Genomic DNA, 18,712 nt, shown 5'->3' with positions numbered 1-18,712 from the left:
TTTATGGTGTTATTTTCTAATACCACTTCTTCTCCTGTTAAATCTCCATTTTTTATGATTTTATTCTATTTATTCCTTTACCTATCCTGCTGCTGCCATCATTTCCTGAAGATTTTAACTCCTTGCTTGACTTCTCGATACTTTGCCTACGTAAGCATTCTTTTGTACGAGTTCAGATTGGACGGTATGTACATCCTCTCACTGCGGCAGACAGACCCATTCAGTTTAATCCCTCTCCACTGTTACACTCGCATTTTCAGGTTATTGAAAATACTCTGCATAATGTAAGTGTAGAATGCCTTTCACAAGATCAAGACATCCCAAAATAGTTCCCAGATATTATGTAGTGACCATGTTAATGTTGCAAAGTTCACGTATTTAGTCAAATGGAGCAGTGGATCAACAAGGCCACTTACTACAAGTGGATAATGTAGATGATGTCTGCTCATTGACAAATGCACTGCCTTTGTGGCTCCAGTTGACACGATGAATTCCAGGGTGATGTTGAAGAATGGAATGATCATGGAGAATGGTTTTGATGTCTTCTGAGTCTGGAGGAGCTTGCGTTGTTTTTCCTGGACCAGATACTGATGTGTTTGGAATTATGAGGAGAAGCCAAACTCCAACTTTTCAGCAGCAAGAGGGCTAGTAATCAAATCACACAGATTTTAGAGTATTTTGTTAATGATCCAGAGATGAGATAAAAGTTTATTTAACACAATGAGGTTGTTAAGATTCCTAGTGAGGTGGGTGCAGAAAGATCCAGTCGTAACTTTTAAAAGATGCATCTCGAAGAAGAACATTTTGCAGAATCTTCAGAAATTGGCATTGGAATTAGTAGTAACACTGGGGTGAAAGATCTTCCTGTGCTTTGTTATTCTGTAATTGAACTCCTTGCATAGAAAAATGAACTATTAGTTTGTTGCTGCTGACTGCTGGGCATTGAATTCGGTCACAGGAGACGTTGAGTGTTGAGAGAGGCACTCAATGTTTCAGAAACCGTTTCTTCCCCTCCACCATCAGATATTCTGAATGGACAATGAACCATGAACACTACCTCACTTTTATTTAATCCTCTCCTTTTGCACTACTTATTAATATATATATCTTACTGTAATAATTAGTTTTAATTATTTTGTATTGCAATGAACTGCTGCCACAAAACAACACATTTGAAGCATCACACACGAAATGCTGGTAGAACGCAGCAGGCCAGGCAGCATCTATCGGGAGAAGCGCTGTCGACGTTTCGGGCCGAGAAGCTGACTCAGTTTCGGAAGTTGAGGTAGTGATGAACTGCGTTGTGATGTTCTCTGTGTTCAGACAGACTGTTGACACAAGTGAGAATCCCCTGTGAGAAAAGTGGGTAGCTAAAACCCTGTTGTTCAAGCCCACAGGGGAAGAGCGGACATAATGGTGGGGATTTGATCTGAAGTGAAATCTTTGTTCATGCTGCATGCTTTCATATGGGTTGCCTCCATGGTCAAATGTAAAAGTCTTCCCTTACAGCACACTGATGCAACACTTACTCTCGGGTAAGGGCAACCAGGCATTTTGCACTGAGGTGGTGTCAGACTGCTACCAGAGGTCATGGGTGAAAGGTTTAAGCTGAGCATGAGGGGATCTTCTTCACTCAGAAGGTGGTGAGAGTGTGGAATGAGCTGCCAGACCAAGTGGTGTTTGCAGTTTTGATTTCAGCATTTAAGAGGTTTTGGATAGATATATGGATGGCTAGGGTATGTAGTGCTATGGTTTGGGTGCAAGGTCAATGGGAGTAGGCATATATATGGTTTGGCACAGACTAGATGGGCTGAAGGGCCTGTTCCTGTGCTGCAGTTTTGCTATGACTTCTCCAAAGATTTTTAAAGATTGGTTTTATTGTCATGTACCTCAAAACATACGGTGAAATACTTTATTTGCACCTGATGTGACGAATCTCTGTGCTTGCAGTGCCAACTTACTAACCCTAGCTCGCACGTTTTCGAAATGAGGAAGGAAATCGGAGCACCAGAAGGAAACCCATACAGTCATGGGGAGAACATACAAACTCCTTAGAGTGCCACGAGAATCGAACCTTGATCTCACAGCTGGCACTGTAAAGAGAATTGTTATGCTACTGTGTCTAACTAAGCGTTTCTCTCACTGTAACTTTTCTTTGGAGTAAGACAATCTCACTGGGGTTTGCAGGCGGATACCGAGTCTACTTGAGTACGTCAGCTACAACCTCAACTTCATGGGCATTCTTGCAGGACCTCTGATCTCTTTCAATGATTACATCACCTTCATCGAGGGCAGGAACTTCGAGGTTGGGGAAACCCACCTTGCAAGTGAGACGCAGAGTAAAATGAGCCCTCATAATGAACCTTCATCTCTGGTAAGCGAATGAACTGGCCTTCGTTTAATGTCTAAATTAACAGAAAGGAAACCACAGATTTCTTGGTCAGAGTTATCAAAGCTCTGGAATTTAAGTTTAATCTTCACACAACACAGCTTTAAAAAATAAAACACTAAATAATTTACGGGGTTTTATATTTTATATTTAATTTGGGAACTTTTTGTTTCACTAATGTAGAGATGTTGATGTGTCTGATGTTGTAGTAGATTATGGGATGTGACTGTGAGGATTATGTCCAGCATGAATGCACTAACTAGCACACGCATACACCCCCACACCACATCACACCACCCCCCCCCACCCCGGTCCATCCAGCAGCAGTTGGGAACGGCAAAAACCTGGTGAAAGAAGATGATGCTTTGATTTAGTGCTGATGATGCTTTGAGGTTTGGAAAGTATAGTCAAAAGTTTTCTAGGTGACTAAATTACACACTATGTATGGAATAAGAAGCTTTCTAACTTCAGTAATCCTATTTATCTTGGGTGTGTTTACTTGGAGATGTCATATTTTTCCAGACATTTAAATGCTTCGACACGGGCAAAAGGGCCTGTTTCTGTGCTGTATTTTTTTATGACTCTGTGTCTAAGGATACCCATCCCAAATGTGTGAATTCCACATTTGCTCGGAGTTTATCAAGTTCTGCCTTTTTCTATATGCTCTGTCATCACGGCCAGCACAGCTGGTGGCTTTGCCTTCAGTTCCTTTGGCCTTAAGATCTGCAGTTCCTTTCCTAAAGCACTTCATCTCTTCCGCTCTGTCTTTTCTAAGTCACTCCACTAGAAACCTGCTTTTTTTGTCCTTTCCATCACCAGTGTCCCCTAACAAGGCTCAGTGCCACATTTTTGTTTATTTTGAATCTTAACCCAAAATGTCAAATGTCCCATTTCCCTCCACAGATGCTCACTGACCTGCTGAGTAATTTGTTTTGCACTCATGTGTGGGCTCTGTTACAGAGAACCCATACAGAGATTCTCAGTAAAGTTTGCTGATTTCCCCGTTCTTCAGTCATCAAATGCTTCCATGATAACTCCTCTCCATGTAGAAAGAGAGAACAGACCCTGCTTTTCATTGTGACTGCTGACAGGGAAGTAACTTGGCCATGTAGAGTTTGTATTTTACTCTGGGAAATGTGATAGCCGGTACGGGCAAAGCAAGATCCTACAAAAGTAACAAAGAGATGATTGAATCCTCTGATACTGTCAGTTTTAAACTGATGGTGGAGTGATTAAGTGGAGAGGATGATCTGGGGCAACGGAGCTTATATAAATACTCAAAATATTTGGGAGGTCCAGCAGCAACAGAGTTCACAAACAAATGGCAACAGATGTTGCCTGTCCGGAATATTTTCAGCATTCTGTTTTGATTTGAGATTTCCAACATCTGGATTTGTGTATTTTAATTCAATCGCTGGATTTGCTGATGCAACAGTAGGAGCACATGCTGGTTTGACTTGGGATTCATCAGTGCTTCAAGCTGTCTTTCAGACAGCCCCTTTAACCGAGTCGTCCATCAGTTATAAGCTGCCCCCTCAATGGGCTGGCGTTCATTCAGTGGGCGTAGTGCTCCCTTTGTTCACATCCTGTGACCCACCCAGAGTCAGAGAACCTGCCCTGCTCCAACTCACAGCTGGAGTAGCAAGAGGGGGTGGAACAAAAGAAGAGATTTCCACAAGAAATAGTTTAATTACAGCAATAGACTACCAAAACCTTGTACTCACCTTCGGTAACACCAAAGAACTAATTGTGGCTTTTAGAAAGGGGTAAGACGGGTAACATACACCATCCTCATAGAGGAATCAGAAGTGTAAAGAGTGAGCCGTTTCAAGTTCCTGGATGTCAACATCTCTGAGGATCTATCCTAGATGCAACTACAAAGAAAGCAAGGCAGTGGCTATATTTCATTAGGAGTTTGGGCAGATCTGGTATGTGACCAAAAGCACTTGCAAATTTCTACAGATGTACAATGGAGAGCATTCTAACTGGTTGTATCATTGTCTGGTATGCTGGGGGTGGGGGGAGGACAGGACTACGGCACAGGATCGAAATATGCTGCTGAGAGTGTAAACTCAGCCAGCTCCATCATGGACTCCAGCCTTCGTAATATCCAGGACATCTTCAAGGAGCGATGCCTCAAAAAGGTGGCATCATTAAGTATCCGCATCACCCGAGACGTGCCCTCTTCTCATTGCTACCATCAGGGAGGAGGTATAGGAACCTGAAGGCACACACAATAATTCAGCAACGATTCCTCTCCTCTGCCATCTGATTTCTGAATGGACATTGAACCCATGAACACCACCTCATTACTTTTTAAATTTTTTGCCCTACTTATTTAATTTAACTCTATATACTTATGTATTGCATTGTACTGCTGCTGCGAAGACAGCAAACTTCACGACATATGCTGGTGATATTAAACCTGATTCTGAAGCAATGGAGTTGATTTGTGTTAATACACCTGTCTCTGCAACCTCCTCTGGTAGCTCATTTGATATATTCACCACCTGCTGGGTGAAACAGTCGCTGCTCAGGTTCCTATTAAATCATTTCTCTCTCACTTTCAACCTCTGTCCTCCATTGCTCCAGTTGTATCATCTCCATTGCTTGTGTGGTATTATCAATCACAGTGCTCGAGTCCGCTGAGCGGGACAGACACTCCGCAAATGAAGTTGGAGCTCATTACTGTGCAGAGTCTGCCATCTTGTGGCTCCCTTTGTTCACTGCACCCCTGGAACAGGGCATGACCGAAGACCGAGTCAGAGTTAGGTTTAATATTACAGGCATACGTCATGAAATTTGTTTTGCGGCAGCAATGCAATGTGTAATGACAACTATAACTTACAGTAAGTATATATAAAAGAAATTTAAATTAGTGGTGCAAAAGAAAAGTGAAAAATACTGAGGCAGTGACATGACTCAGTCAGGTTTAATATCTCTGGCATACATTGTGAAATTTGTTGTCCATTCAGCAATCGGATGGCAGAGGGGAAGAAGCTGCTCCTGATTTTTTGAATGTGTGTCTTCAGGCTCCTGTACCACCTCCTTGGTGGTAGCAATGAGAAGAGGGCATGTCCTGGATTATAGAGGATACCTGATAGTTTAGATTTTGAATTTAACAGGTAGCATTTCTTCCATTTCCAGGATTCTCCTAAACTAATTCCTAATGAACATAATGGACTTGAGAGGCTGAATTATGGAGATGGGCTGGGGCTCTTTTTATTAGAGAAGGAAGGGTGATCTTATCAAGGTGTATAAGATCGAGAGGCAAGTTCCCTCTATTTACTTTTCAGCTTTGTGGACCAACCATTGCTTTGAACAGGAAATATTTACATAGTTTGAAATCAGCACGGCACTTTAAATGTATTTTTGTAGTATGCATATTATGAATATTTAGAATGAAAATTGAAAGTTCACATGGTATTTTACAACTGTGTGAGCATACACTTCAAAATTATATGTACTTAATAAAAAAGAAAGCTGAATCTACGTGGCAACACGGGCTACGTGCGCAGGGGCATTTCAGTTACCGCGCAGCCGTGCACAGGCGCAACGATAGAGGCAACAGTGTTGAGGGGGATTTGCAGGGTTGAATGCTCGCAGTCCTTTCCTCAGGGCTGGGGAGTTTAGAAACTTGAGGGCATTGGATTTAGTGGGAGAGGGTGAAGGTTTAATAGGAACCCAGAGGGTGGTCAGCACATGGAATGAGCTGCCAGGTGACGTGGTGGAGGCAGGTGCATGAACAACTTTAGAAAGGTATTTGCATGGGTGCAGATAGGAAAGGTTTAAAGCAGGGATTCCCAACCTGGAATAGTCCATGGCATAAAAAACCTTGGGAACCTCTGTTCCGGGGGGATATGGGTCAAATATGGGTAAATACGATTATCTTAAATGAGAATCCTGGTTAGTAAGGACTGGTTGGGCTGAATGGCCTTTTAAAGAGTTGTATCACTGACTCTATAATTGTTTACATTTAACTGCAGCTCCCTTTGACTGCTGGTTTCCCTTCTTCACTGTCATTTTCACCCAGTTGTACTTTTTCTTTGAGGTAAGGAATTGAGGGAGCTGTTGTCAATAGTAGGCATTTTCAACCTTTTCTATGCCATGAAACAATCACATTACAAAAGGGGTAGGAACCCCTGGTCTCTAGGGTGACTCATTAGATAGGAAGGGGAGTTTGTCCTGTGAAGGAAGACTGCAGTCACTGATGTGAAATGGAACGCAAGTCAGTGTCACTGGGGTGCGTTAGAATTTGCTCTGAATCAGTTCCCCCGTACAGGGTCTAGAATTAGGGATGTGACCCAACCAGAGAATTGTAGACCTTTACACCATAGAACAGAAAATAAGAGAGCAGGTTAATCAGCGTTTGGATGCTTGGTGGCTAGTATTGAGTACATGGGCAGAATGGCCTGTTTCTTTGTTGTATGATTCTTCGTGGAAAAGAAGAGATCAATATTTCAGGTCTGAGAAGTGATGAAGGATCTTTGATGTGAAATGTTAAATAAGAGCTTTATTTGTCACGTGTATCTCGAAACATACGTGTGTTGTTTGCATCAATGACCAACACAATCCGAGGATGTTGGAGGGGGGCAGCCCACGTGCATTGCCATGCTTCTGTCACCAACCGAGCATGTCCACAACTTATTAACCCTAACTATATACCTCGGAATATGGAAGGATGCCCACACTATCACAGGGAGAGTGTACAAGCTCCTTACCGCTGCAGGATTTGAAACCTCATCTCTGCTGCTGTAAAGCGTTATGCTAACAACTAAGCCACTAGGAAACATGAACTGTTTCTCTACCCACAGACACTCCCTGAGCTGCTGCTCACTAGATGTTTTAATCTCCTTTTCGCACCATTCTCTATAAATCCTAGAGAATGTTGTGTGTGAAAATCCCAGGAGATCAGCATTCTCTGAGATAGCCAAGTCACCCTGTCTGGCTAATAACCATTGCACGGTCAAAGGCATTTAGATTACATCTGTTCCCTGTTCTGATGTTTGGTCTGAACAACAACTGGACCTCTTGACCATGTCTGCATGCTTTAGTGCATTGAGTTGCTGCCACGTGATTGGCTGATGTACGTTATGCAGTGCGTAGAGTTGGATTGTGAGTGCGGCAAGATCGATGCGCTGGGGCAAGGAAGGTTTGGCGCTGTTGGCAGAAAGTCGTTGACTGGCGGTAACCTCATTCTTCCTGCAGCACGCTGTGATGTGGAAGATGCTGATTTGCACTCTGTGTGTGTTTATACACCTATCCCTGATGGAAGAATTTCCAGTCACCTACAACAATGATGACGACTTTATCAAGAGGAGGTCGATGCCTGTGCGTTTGCTGTATCTGTACGTTTCCCTCCTGGCCTGCAGGCCCAAGTATTATTTTGCCTGGACCATTGGTAAGAGAAGTATTGCCATATGTAAATTTAATTTTCTGAAAACAGAAATCACAAAAGTGGACAAATTATATCATTTAAAAGATGTGTTTTTTGTACAGCCGATGCCGTCAATAATGCTGCTGGGTTTGGATTCAACGGATATGACAGCCGCGGCAAACCGCGCTGGGATCGGGCTTCCAACCTCAACATCGCTAACGTAGAAGTAAGAGCTGAACGTTTATACTCACTCTGACGTCCACAGATAATACATAGAGACCGTCTATATGTGTGACTGTACACACGTGTCCCTTTGCCAGGGGGTCATTGAAACAGACCGTTTCATCTACTTAATCTCCACTGCTAACCTGGGTGGACTGAAATTTCTCACTACTTTCTTTCCAGTTTGCAACAAGCATGAAGATGTTTATTGACAACTGGAACATACAGACAGCTCTGTGGCTAAAAGAGTGAGTAGTTCTGGTCTTCAGCTTATCTTAGCCTCATGCCTGAGCAGTATATCGTCCACTGGTGTGGACATTACATAAATAAGTTTTCCTAACAGGACAAGTAGAATGATGTGGAATACTTTGTATGAAAGGTCAATGGGAGCAAATTCCATTGAAACACACTAAAGGGAATTGGACAAACATATAGAATAAATATTACAGTTTTGGGAAGAAAGGAGAGGTACACCTCATGATAATTCCTCCCTTCTCCTCTTCCTCTATTCCCCTCTTTCCCCCTTCTTGTTCCCCTCTTCCTGTATTGCCCTTTTCCATCTACCTCTATTCTCTCTTCCTCTATTCCCTTCTTGCCCCTTCCTGTTCCCCTCTTCCCCTCTTCCTCTAACCTCCTTCTTCTCTTCTGCCTCTATTCCCCTTCTTCCCCCTTCCCCTCTTCCTCTGTTCCCCCTTCCTCTTCCCCCTTCTCTTCCTCTATTTCCCTCTTTCCCTCTTCCTGTTGCTCTCTTCCTCTATTCCCCCCCCTTTCCCTCTTCTCACCTGCCTATCATCTCCTGTGGACCATTCTTCTCTCCTATCAGATTCCTTCTCTCCAGCCCTTTACCACCCACGTGGCTTCACCTATCACCCTCTAGCTTGTCTTCCTTCCTCTCCACCCGCCTCTTCATTCTGGCATCTTCTTCCTTCCTTTCCAGTCTCGAGGAAGGGTCTCGGCCTGAAGCATCGACAGTTTATTCACTTCCATGGATGCTGCCTGACCTGCTGGGCTCCTCCAGCGTTTTGTGTGTGTTCCTCTGGATTTCCGGTGGCTGCAGAATGACCGGGCTGCGAGGGGTGCTGGCTCCTTCACTGAGGCCATTGGAAATGCACAGAGTCTGCAGAGGGGAAACTTCTGTTGGGAGTTTCATGTTGGGCGGGGTTATACTCTCCGCAACTTGCTAACGTGAGAATCTCTGAAAGAGTTGGTACTATCACTATGGGTGCATTGGCCTCCTTTGCTGCTGTGGAATTTTGTCATCCTAACAACGGGACTATTTGATATTCACTGGAGATGAAATGCTGTTAAATGTTCCTCTTGCTTTCTGTTAGAGTCTGCTATGATCGATGTCCTTTCAATCGCACGTTGATGACGTTTCTTCTGTCTGCGGTGTGGCATGGCGTCTACCCTGGCTATTACTTTACCTTCATGACTGGCATGTTCATGATACTCGCAGCAAGAGCAGTAAGTGATCCTGGAAAGAGGGCCGTTGCATTGAAATTCCTGGGGTTTTAACTGCTTCAGTGATGTGAGAGCTCCCATGTACAAACTTGGAAGCCCTCTCCCCATCTCACATCATGGGAATAGTGTAACTTCTTTGCCCAGGGAGGGCACCGGCATCTGCAAGATACCAACTCACCCAACTTGCATTCACCTACAGTACTGAGCAAAAGTCTTAAGCACACGTATATAGCTAGTGTGCCTTAGACTTTTGCTCAGTACTTTAGTAGTTTATTGCATTGCACTGCTGCAAAAAAAGAACAAATTTCATGACATAGGGGAGTCTGATGTGAGTCTCCACTGTGGACTGAGAGGGGGAAGGGGAGGAGGCAGAGAGAGGGGAGCCATGGTTGGGAAAGGAGAAGGGAACAGGAAGCACCAGAGAGACATTTTGAAATGATCGATAAACCAGTTGTTTGGAATCGAATGACCTTGCCCGGTTTCTCGTGGCAGGGTGTGTCTGCACCTCCACTACCCGCTGTTCCTGGCACCCTGTCCCACACCCCTCCCATGGCACTGCACCCTTGCCATTCCCAACATTATTTGCTTCCACCTGATTTAAGAAACTCGCTCTTTGCTCCACATTGACAAATACATTACTGTGCAAAAGCCTTGGGCATATATATATCTAACTACATACAGAGCTAGAGACGACACGCAGTCGGTAAGTCATTTTGAGACTAGTTTATTCAAACTTCGCGGCGCTGGCATTTAATCCCCAGCACCCGCCCTCCCCGGGCGGAAATGACGTCAGAGGTGCATTACCAAAGTCTCCCTCTGTGCGCTGGCTATTTGTGAGCCGGTTCGCCTGCGCAGAAAGTGGGTTGCTGCATAACCCCTCCCCCCCAGAACCGGCGATACACCCCCCAATGTCCACAGTCTGGATCAGCCTCTGTTTGGGAGGTCTGCCTCTGCACCCCGGTGCCTGAACCTCGACCGGCTGCGCCAAGTCCACATGGGCTGGTTTGAGTCGGTCCACCGTGAAAACCTCCTCTTTCTCCCCAATGTCCAAAACGTACGTGGACCCGTTGTTGTTGATCACCTTGAACGCCCCCTCGTACGGCCGCTGTAGCGGTGCCCAGTGTCCGCCCCTTTGTACAAACACAAACTTACAGTCCTGCAGGTCTTTGGGTACATGGGTCGGGGTCCGTCCGTGCTGTGAAGTCGGCATTGGGGCCAGGTTGCCGAGCCTTTCGTGTAGTCTGTCCAGGACTGCTGCGGGTTCTTCCTCTTGCCCCCTTGGGGCTGGAATGAACTCTCCTGTGATGGCCAGCTGTGCGCCGTACACCGACTCGGCTGATGAGGCGTGCTGATCCTCTTTGGGCGCTGTGTGAATTCCAAGCAGGACCCAGGGAAGCTCATCCACCCAGTTAGGTCCTCTCAGGCGGGCCATGAGAGCTGACTTCAAGTGATGGTGGAAGCGTTCCACTAGTCCGTTCGACTGTGGGTGGCAGGCAGTAGTGTGGTGTAGCTGCGTTCCCAACAGGCTGGCCACAGCCGACCACAGGCTGGAGGTGAGCCGGGCGCCTCTGTCGGAGGTAATGTGGGCTGGTACACCGAAGCGTGCTACCCAGGTTGCGATCAGTGCTCGGGCGCAGGAATCGGCAGATGTGTCGGTGAGGGGACCGCCTCTGGCCACCTCGTGAACTAGTCTACCACCGTTAGGAGGTACCGCGCTCCTTGGGACTCTGGTAGGGGGCCCACGATATCCACATGAATGTGGTGGAACCTCCGGTGGATGGGTTCGAACTGCTGTGGCTGGGCTTTAGTGTGCCGCTGCACCTTGGCTGTTTGGCACGGCGCGCACATTCTGGCCCATTCACTGGCCTGCTTGCAAAGTCCGTGCCAGGCGAACTTGCTGGAGACCAGCTGGATGGTTGTCCTGATAGATGGGTGCGCAAAACCGTGTATGGAGTTGAAAACTCGCCGCCTCCAGGCTGCTGGGATGATGAGGCGAGGTTGGCCGGTAGCCACGTCGCACAGGAGGGTCCTCTCACCTGGGCCTACGAGAAAGTCCTGCAGCTGCAAACCCGAGACTGCGGTCCTGTAGCTGGGCATCTCGTCGTCTGCCTGCTGCACCTCTGCCAGTGCTGCATAGTCCACCCTCAGGGACAGGGCCTGGACAGCTGGTCTGGAGAGTACATCCACCACGACGTTGTCCTTCCCTGAGACATACTGGATGTCCGTTGTGTACTCGGAGATGTAGGACAGATGTCACTGCTGGTGAGCCGACCAGGGATCAGACACCTTCGTGAACGCGAAGGTCAACGGTTTGTGGTCCGTGAACGCGGTTAACAGAAATACGCCTTCTAAGAAATACATGAAATGCCGGATTGCCAGGTACAGTGCCAACAGCTCCCGGTTGAAAGCACTGTACCTGAGTTCGGGTGGTTGTAGGTGCTTACTGAGGAACACCAGGGGTTGCCAGTGCCCCTCGATGAGCTGCTCCAGCACCCCACCGACTGCTGTGTTGGATGCATCCACCGTGAGTACAGTCGGAACGTCCATTCTGGGGTGCACCAGCATCACGGCATCTGCCAAGGCTTCCTTGGCTTTAACGAAAGCAGCCGCAGCCTCCTCGTCCCAAGTAATGTCCTTGCCTTTACCCGATATCAGGATGTACAAAGGGCGCATGATACGGGCTGCTGAGGGGAGGAAACGGTGGTAGAAGTTCACCATACCAACGAACTCCTGCAGGCCCTTGACCGTGTTGGGCCGGGCAAAGTGGCGGATCGCGTCTACCTTGGCGGGCAGAGGTGTTGCCCCGTCTTTGGTAATCCTGTGGCCCAGGAAGTCAATGGTATCGAGACCGAACTGGCATTTGGCCGGGTTGATCATGAGGCCGAAATCGTCCAAATAGATGAACACAAAGTCCAGGTGGCGTCCCACCGCATCCATTAGCCGCTGGAACGTCTGTGCGGCATTCTTCAGGCCGAACGGCATTCGGAGGAACTCGAACAGGCCGAACGGGGTGATGACTGCCATTTTGGGGATGTCTTCAGGGTGCACCAGGATTTGATGGTATCCCTGGATGAGATCTACTTTGGAAAATATTCTTGCCCCGTGCAGGTTTGCTGCAAAGTCCTGTATGTGCGGCACGGGCTAGCGGTCTGGAGTTGTAGCCTCGTTCAGTCTGCGGTAGTCGCCGCATGGTCTCCAACCCCGGCTGCTTTGGCCACCATGTGCAGTGGGGAGGCCCATGGGCTGTCGGACCGCCGGATGATCCCCAATTCCTCCATCTCCTGAACTCCTCCTTCGCCAGGCGGAGCTTTTCTGGGGGGAGTCTTCGTGGACGGGCGTGGAGGGATGCTCCCTCGGTCAGAATGTGGTGCTGTACCCCGTGTCTGGGCATGGCTGCCATGAACTGCGGTGCCAGAATTGATGGAAAGTCCGCAGGATTCTGGTGAATTTGTTGTCCGACAGCGTGATGGAATCCAGGTGTGGGGCTGGCAACTTGGCTTCACCCAGGGAGAATGTCTGGAAAGTCTCGGCATGTACCAGTCTCTTCCCTTGCAAGTCGACCGGCAGGCTGTGAGCTCGCAAGAAGTCTGCCCCCCAGGAGTAGTTGGGCCACCGCGGCCAGTGTGAAGTTCCACGTGAACCGGCTGGCGCCGAACTGCAGCTGCACTGTGCAGGTGCCGTAGGTCCATATCGTGCTGCTGTTTGCGGCCCTCAGGGTGGGTCCTGGCTTTCTGTTGCAGGTGTCATACCCCGTCGGGGGCAAGACGCTGATTTCCGCTCTGGTGTCGACCAAGAAGCGACGTCCTGACTGTTTGTCCCAGATGTACAAGAGGCTGTCCTGGTGGCCAGCCGCTATAGTCATTCATGGCTGCTGGCCCTTGCAAGGCAGGTGACAACGGCAGGCTTGTGTGCCCCACCGCTGGTGGTAGAAACACCACAGTTCGCTGTCCTCCTCACTCCTGCCTCTGTGTTGTGTGTGCCCCCCCCCCCCGCCGGGCCTGGTCTGGTCTGCTGTTGGGTGTGTGGCCTGGTAATCTGACCGACGGACACCACGCTCTCCCTCTTGGCTTTCCACAGCACGTCTGCCCAGGCCGCCACCTTCTGGGGGTCACTGAAATCTGCGTCGGCCAGCAGCAGATGTATGTCCTCGGGCAGTTGCTCTAGGAACGCCTGCTCGAACATGAGGCAGGGCTTGTGTCCGTCAGCCAGGGACAGCATCTCGTTCATCAATGCTGACGGCAGCTTGTCTCCCAAACTGTCCAGGTGAAGCAGGCGGGCACCCTGCTCACGCCACGAGAGGCCAAAGATCCCAATGAGCAGTGCCTTGAATGCTTCATATTTGCCTTCTTCTGGGGGCGACTGCATGAAATCCGCAACCTGGGCAGCCAACTCCTGGTCAAGGGCGCTCACCACATGGTAGTAAAGCATGGAATCAGAGGATACCTGCCGAATCTGGAACTGGGCTTCTGCTTGGCTAAACCACACGCATGGTCACAGCGTCCAGAAAGTCGGCGGTTTTAGTGAAACTGCGTGAACAGATGAAGAGTCGGTCATCTTTGGTCCAAATCCAGTTTGGACCGTCATGGTCACCAATGTAGCGATGTGCTACATACAGAGCTAGAGACGACACACAGTCGGTAAGTCGTTTCGAGATTAGTTTATTCAAACTTCACGGCGCTGGCATTTAATCCCCAGCGCCCGCCCTCTCCGGGCGGAAATGGCGTCAGAGGTGCATTACCAAAGTCTCCCCCCGCGCGCTGGCTGTTTGTGAGCCGGTTCGCCTGCGCAGAAAGTGGGTTGCCACAGTATCTTTCACAGGCTCAAGGCAGCCAAGGTTTTTTCAGTTCAAAGTAAATTTATTATCAAATCACGTGTGTATATCTCATCATATGCCACTCTGAGATTCAGTTTCTTGCAGACGTTCACAGTAGAACAAAGAAATACAATAGGATGAATGAAAAAAAACTATACACAAAGACTGACAAACAACCAATGTACAATTATTTCTTGATTTCAAGTGAGAAGCGTCCATCAACTTGCAGTTAAACAGTGACTTCAATCTGGCAAGATGTTTATACTGCTTCAGAGGCATGTTATCAAACAAACTTTGACACAAGGCCAGAAAAGTCGAGTAACTGGTTGACAAAATTTCACTCAATAAGGTATCTAAGCAACAGCTTAAAGAACGAGAAGAAGGGAAGCTTAAGGGAATTTGAGTCTGGTAGTTGAAAAGGGGATGGAGCATACAATGAAATTGTGGCAAGGCAGTAATCAAGGTTAGAGTAGGACAGAGTCATAGAAAAGTTCAGCATGGAAATAGGCCCTTCAGTCCATCTAGTCCATGCTGAACCATTTAAATTACCTACTCCCATCAACTTGTACCAGGACCATAGCTCTCCATACCCCTACCATCCATGTACCTATCCAAACTTCTCCTAAATTTGTGCTCTCACAGCTCTCTGAGTGAAGAAGTCCCCTTAAACCTTTCACCTTTCACTCTTCACCCAGGACCTCTGGTCGTAGCCTGGTTCTTGTGAATGTGTGCAAGAAAATGTATCTCAGGGTAACAAATAGGTACTTTGATAATAAATTTACTTTGAAGCCCTGCTCACAGCTCATTCGTATTGTAACTCACTCACTGCTCTGCTGTAATGTTTCTGTGGTTGTGTCTGCCTTTCTGCAGGTCAGAAGAAATTTGAGGCCTTATTTCTTAACTTCACCGGCACACAAAGCATTCTATGACGTGGTGACGTGGATTACTACGCAGATTGTGGTGAGCTACACCGTGGCACCTTTTGTCCTTCCTTTTATGGATCTGTCACTCAAATTTTACAGGTAAGGAGATGCCGTGCAGGTTAAAGCAATTTGTGATTATTTACTCCAGACTTGGACAAAGACCATGATCCTATGACACTACACATAATGTTCAAAGGCTTTGATACAGTGGATGTGGAGAGAATGTTTCCAATGGTGGGCTGAGCCTCCGAAAAGAGGGGTGTCCTTTTAGAACAGAGGTGAGGAGGAATTTCTTTAGCCAGAGAGTGGTGCATCTGTGGAATTAATTAGGTATATTTAACAAAGGTTGATGGCTGTTTGATCAGTCAGAGTATGAAGGGATACACGAAGGCAGGAGACTGGGGCAGGAGATTGGAGGGAAAATGGATCAGCCATGATGAAATGGTGGAACAGACTCGATGGCATAATTCTGCTCCTAAACCTTATGGGCTTAAGATCTTCTAATGAACAAATGAACTCTGCACTTGTACTTTTTACTTTGCTTAAATGGGACCTGAGTGGAAACCTTTTCATCCAGAAGGTGGTGGAAGACATGAAACTGGGAGATGTCATTCATAGGGAAGGAGGTTATTGTACATTATAGGAGGTATCTTGACCAGTTAGGGAAGTGGTCTGAAGGGAGGCAAATGGATTTCAATATAGATGAGTGTGAGGTGATGCTCAAAGTTCAAAGTAAATTTTATTATCAACCCTGAGATTAATTTTCCTGTGGGCATACTCAGCAAATCTACAGAATAGTAACTATAACAGGACAAGTGAAAGATCAACAAGAGTGACCTTTCTGTCAACTATGCAAATGCAAATATAAATAAATAGTAATAAATAACAAGATAGGGTCCTTGAAGTGAGATCATTGGTTGTGGGAACATCTCAATGGATGGGCAAGTGAGTGTAGTTACCTGCTTTTGTTCAAGAGCCTGAAGGTTGAGGGGTAGTAACTGTTCTTGAACTTAGTGGTCTGAGTCCTGAGGTTCCTGTACCTTCTACCAGATGAGAGTGGTGAGAAAAGACCATGGCCTGTCGTTATACTGGAACGAGTTGAGAAAAGATTTAAGTGGATGTTAGGCCTAAAGAGCCCGAGTTTGTTCCTTTGCATGTACGACAGTGAGGACAGACGTATAGAGCTGCTTAAAGTTGTTAGAGGCTCAGAACAGGTGGATGGTAGGTTGTTTCCCCATGGTAGCAGAGTCCAAAATTAGGGTTAAAGGTTTAGGATGGGAGGGCAATGATTTAAAAGGAACCCGAGGGGCAACATTTTCATCCAGAGGATGGTGAGTATATTGAATGATCTGCCAGAGAATATGTTCGAGGCAGGTGGACTTGGAGGGATATGCGCCTAAAACAAGAAATTGAGAGAGACCAGCTGGGTGGACATTCTGGTTGGACTGGACTGGATGGGCAGAATGGCCTGTATCAATGCTGTATTACGCTTTGACTCTGGGGAAAGCAGATTGCAATATTGAAATCCTGTGACTGGCAGCCGGTTACGTAGCTAGCAATGAGTGCATCCAACTGTGATCAGAAATATTTGCACGATTGTATGTCAGAAAGTATCGCATGTTTGGTTCTTCCAGTCTCCTTAGTAGCAGTCACTTTCAAACAAACCAGAGCCACTCAGAGACTAAGCACAGGCACGGGCATTGTTGACATTGTATAATGTGCTACCCACAATAACAAAATGTAAAGTTGAAGAAAGTGTATTCAATCCTTTACTAATAAACCAGCAAAGTGAACCATCATGGAATGGTAAAAACTAATAAAATTGAAACTAGCGATATAACAAAATAAACAGTCTTGGCATATTTAAAGATTAGCAAAGCATTCTTAAATGTATTTAATCACTCAACAAAATATATCACCCCAGCCCACTCCATTGCTCTGCCTAAACGAAACTGAACTAAAGACAGTAGTTTATGTTAGTAAATTCTTTGCTTCCAGCATGCCGTAACCCATGTGACTAACTACTCATAATAAACGCGCAGCTCAAAACACAATACAGTCAGAAAATGGATACGTGGCTTCTACAGCCTTTCCTATATTGAAAGAGGAAGGGTGCACGATGTTTGCAACGTGATAGGTAGTAACTATATGAGCACTTCATTTTGATTTCACGTGGTCACTTTGAAATTGTAATCGCAACTGAATTGTAACGACAACGACTGAGGCTAAACCAACCCTGCTCTGCCTGTTGGTTGCCATTTGGCCAATTTGTCTTAATCAGCCAGGTTACTGAAGAAATCAATCTTATTTCTTGATAGTATATTTAGTTTTTCCCTTTTGGGGATCTGGAACAAGACATGGATGTCAGCTGTTGTGAGGAAACGATATTTCAACAGCATCCTTCGAAAGGGAATTGGGTAAATATTTGCAAGGGCTTGAAGAAGGAGCTGGAGAATGGCATTAGTCTGCTCACTGAGCGGCTTCCATTATGTTGTATGATCTCTGATTCTTTCTGTATTTTGTCGCCTCAGATCCTGGTACTATGGTTTGCACATTGTTGCCATCGTTCTCCTGCTGGTGTTGCCAAAGAAACCCAAGTGTGCTTCGAAGGAACGGGAAAGGCTTCAAGTGGCCAAACCAAAAGAGACGATGCATGACTGCAATGGACACATGAATGGACAAGCCACCAAAACCATTGGATGAAGATTGACTAGTGGAGACGAGGGAATCCGTGAACCCTCGAGGGAGGAAGAGTGCGTGTAACCCCTATGACAGTGACTTAAGCACCATTTGAAGCACAATTGAAAGCTACTGTTGGATTCAGCATGGACTGAAGAATAGTGGCTTTTACAGCAAGGGCCAGCAACGAAATGTGCAATAATCAAACCTTTAAGAGGGGACAGTATTAAACCCACGATAGGTAGAAAGAGAACAGAAGTTAGGGAGAAATTGTCAAATTCATAGAACAACTCACTCAACTCATTGGTTTAATTGTACTGGTTTTCAGGATGCCCACAAAATGTGAAAAGTGGGCTCAAAAATTGTAAAACTTGAACAAGATTTCCCGTTTGTTTCCTTTTGAACAAGAATTCTTGAACAATTCTGGAACGGGAAGATTTCCTATTGTTTGGGGTATTATTTTGTAAACAATACATTCTGCACAGGTTTTCCACAGTTTGGGGGGAAAAAAAACAGAATCTAAAGTGATCAGCTGGATGCAGCAGAGAGTTGACTACTAATAGGTTACTTCCTCATCCTGGTCCTCTGCCATGCTCTTCTGACTCCATCACCAATCCCTGGTTTTCCCATTGGCTGACATATTCTAGGGTTCATTTTCCAGGCTGATGGCAATTGCAGCTGGTTTCTAGGCAGGAAGTGGATTGAAGAACAATGATTCATGTAACCCCTGCTACTTCTGTTCTTCCTCACCCTCACTCTTGACTGTGTTTCTCTGTAAATAGCATAATTTTTGTGTCTCCTTGGTTGGTTTTAATATTCCATTTCACTGGAAATCCTCCTTCACCTCT

The 18,712-nt window shown here is 46.4% G+C and overlaps 1 protein-coding gene across 1 annotated transcript in view; it reads left to right on the top strand.

The window, feature by feature from the left end:
* The window catches only part of LOC132383593 (lysophospholipid acyltransferase 2-like), a 97,626-nt gene extending 79,350 nt beyond the window's left edge, over positions 1–18,276 (top strand). The window contains exons 7-13 of the mRNA XM_059954755.1: positions 2,188–2,374; positions 7,598–7,790; positions 7,889–7,992; positions 8,172–8,236; positions 9,320–9,452; positions 15,133–15,284; positions 17,717–18,276. Coding sequence (XP_059810738.1) covers positions 2,188–2,374; positions 7,598–7,790; positions 7,889–7,992; positions 8,172–8,236; positions 9,320–9,452; positions 15,133–15,284; positions 17,717–17,888 — 1,006 coding nt within the window. The 3' untranslated portion in view covers positions 17,889–18,276. The remainder of the gene's footprint in view (positions 1–2,187; positions 2,375–7,597; positions 7,791–7,888; positions 7,993–8,171; positions 8,237–9,319; positions 9,453–15,132; positions 15,285–17,716) is intronic.
* Positions 18,277–18,712: the final 436 nt, after the last annotated feature.

This window comes from Hypanus sabinus, chromosome 30 (assembly GCF_030144855.1).
Source record: "Hypanus sabinus isolate sHypSab1 chromosome 30, sHypSab1.hap1, whole genome shotgun sequence".
Lineage (NCBI taxonomy): Eukaryota > Metazoa > Chordata > Chondrichthyes > Myliobatiformes > Dasyatidae > Hypanus > Hypanus sabinus.
This window is presented reverse-complemented; position numbering and strand designations above follow the sequence as displayed.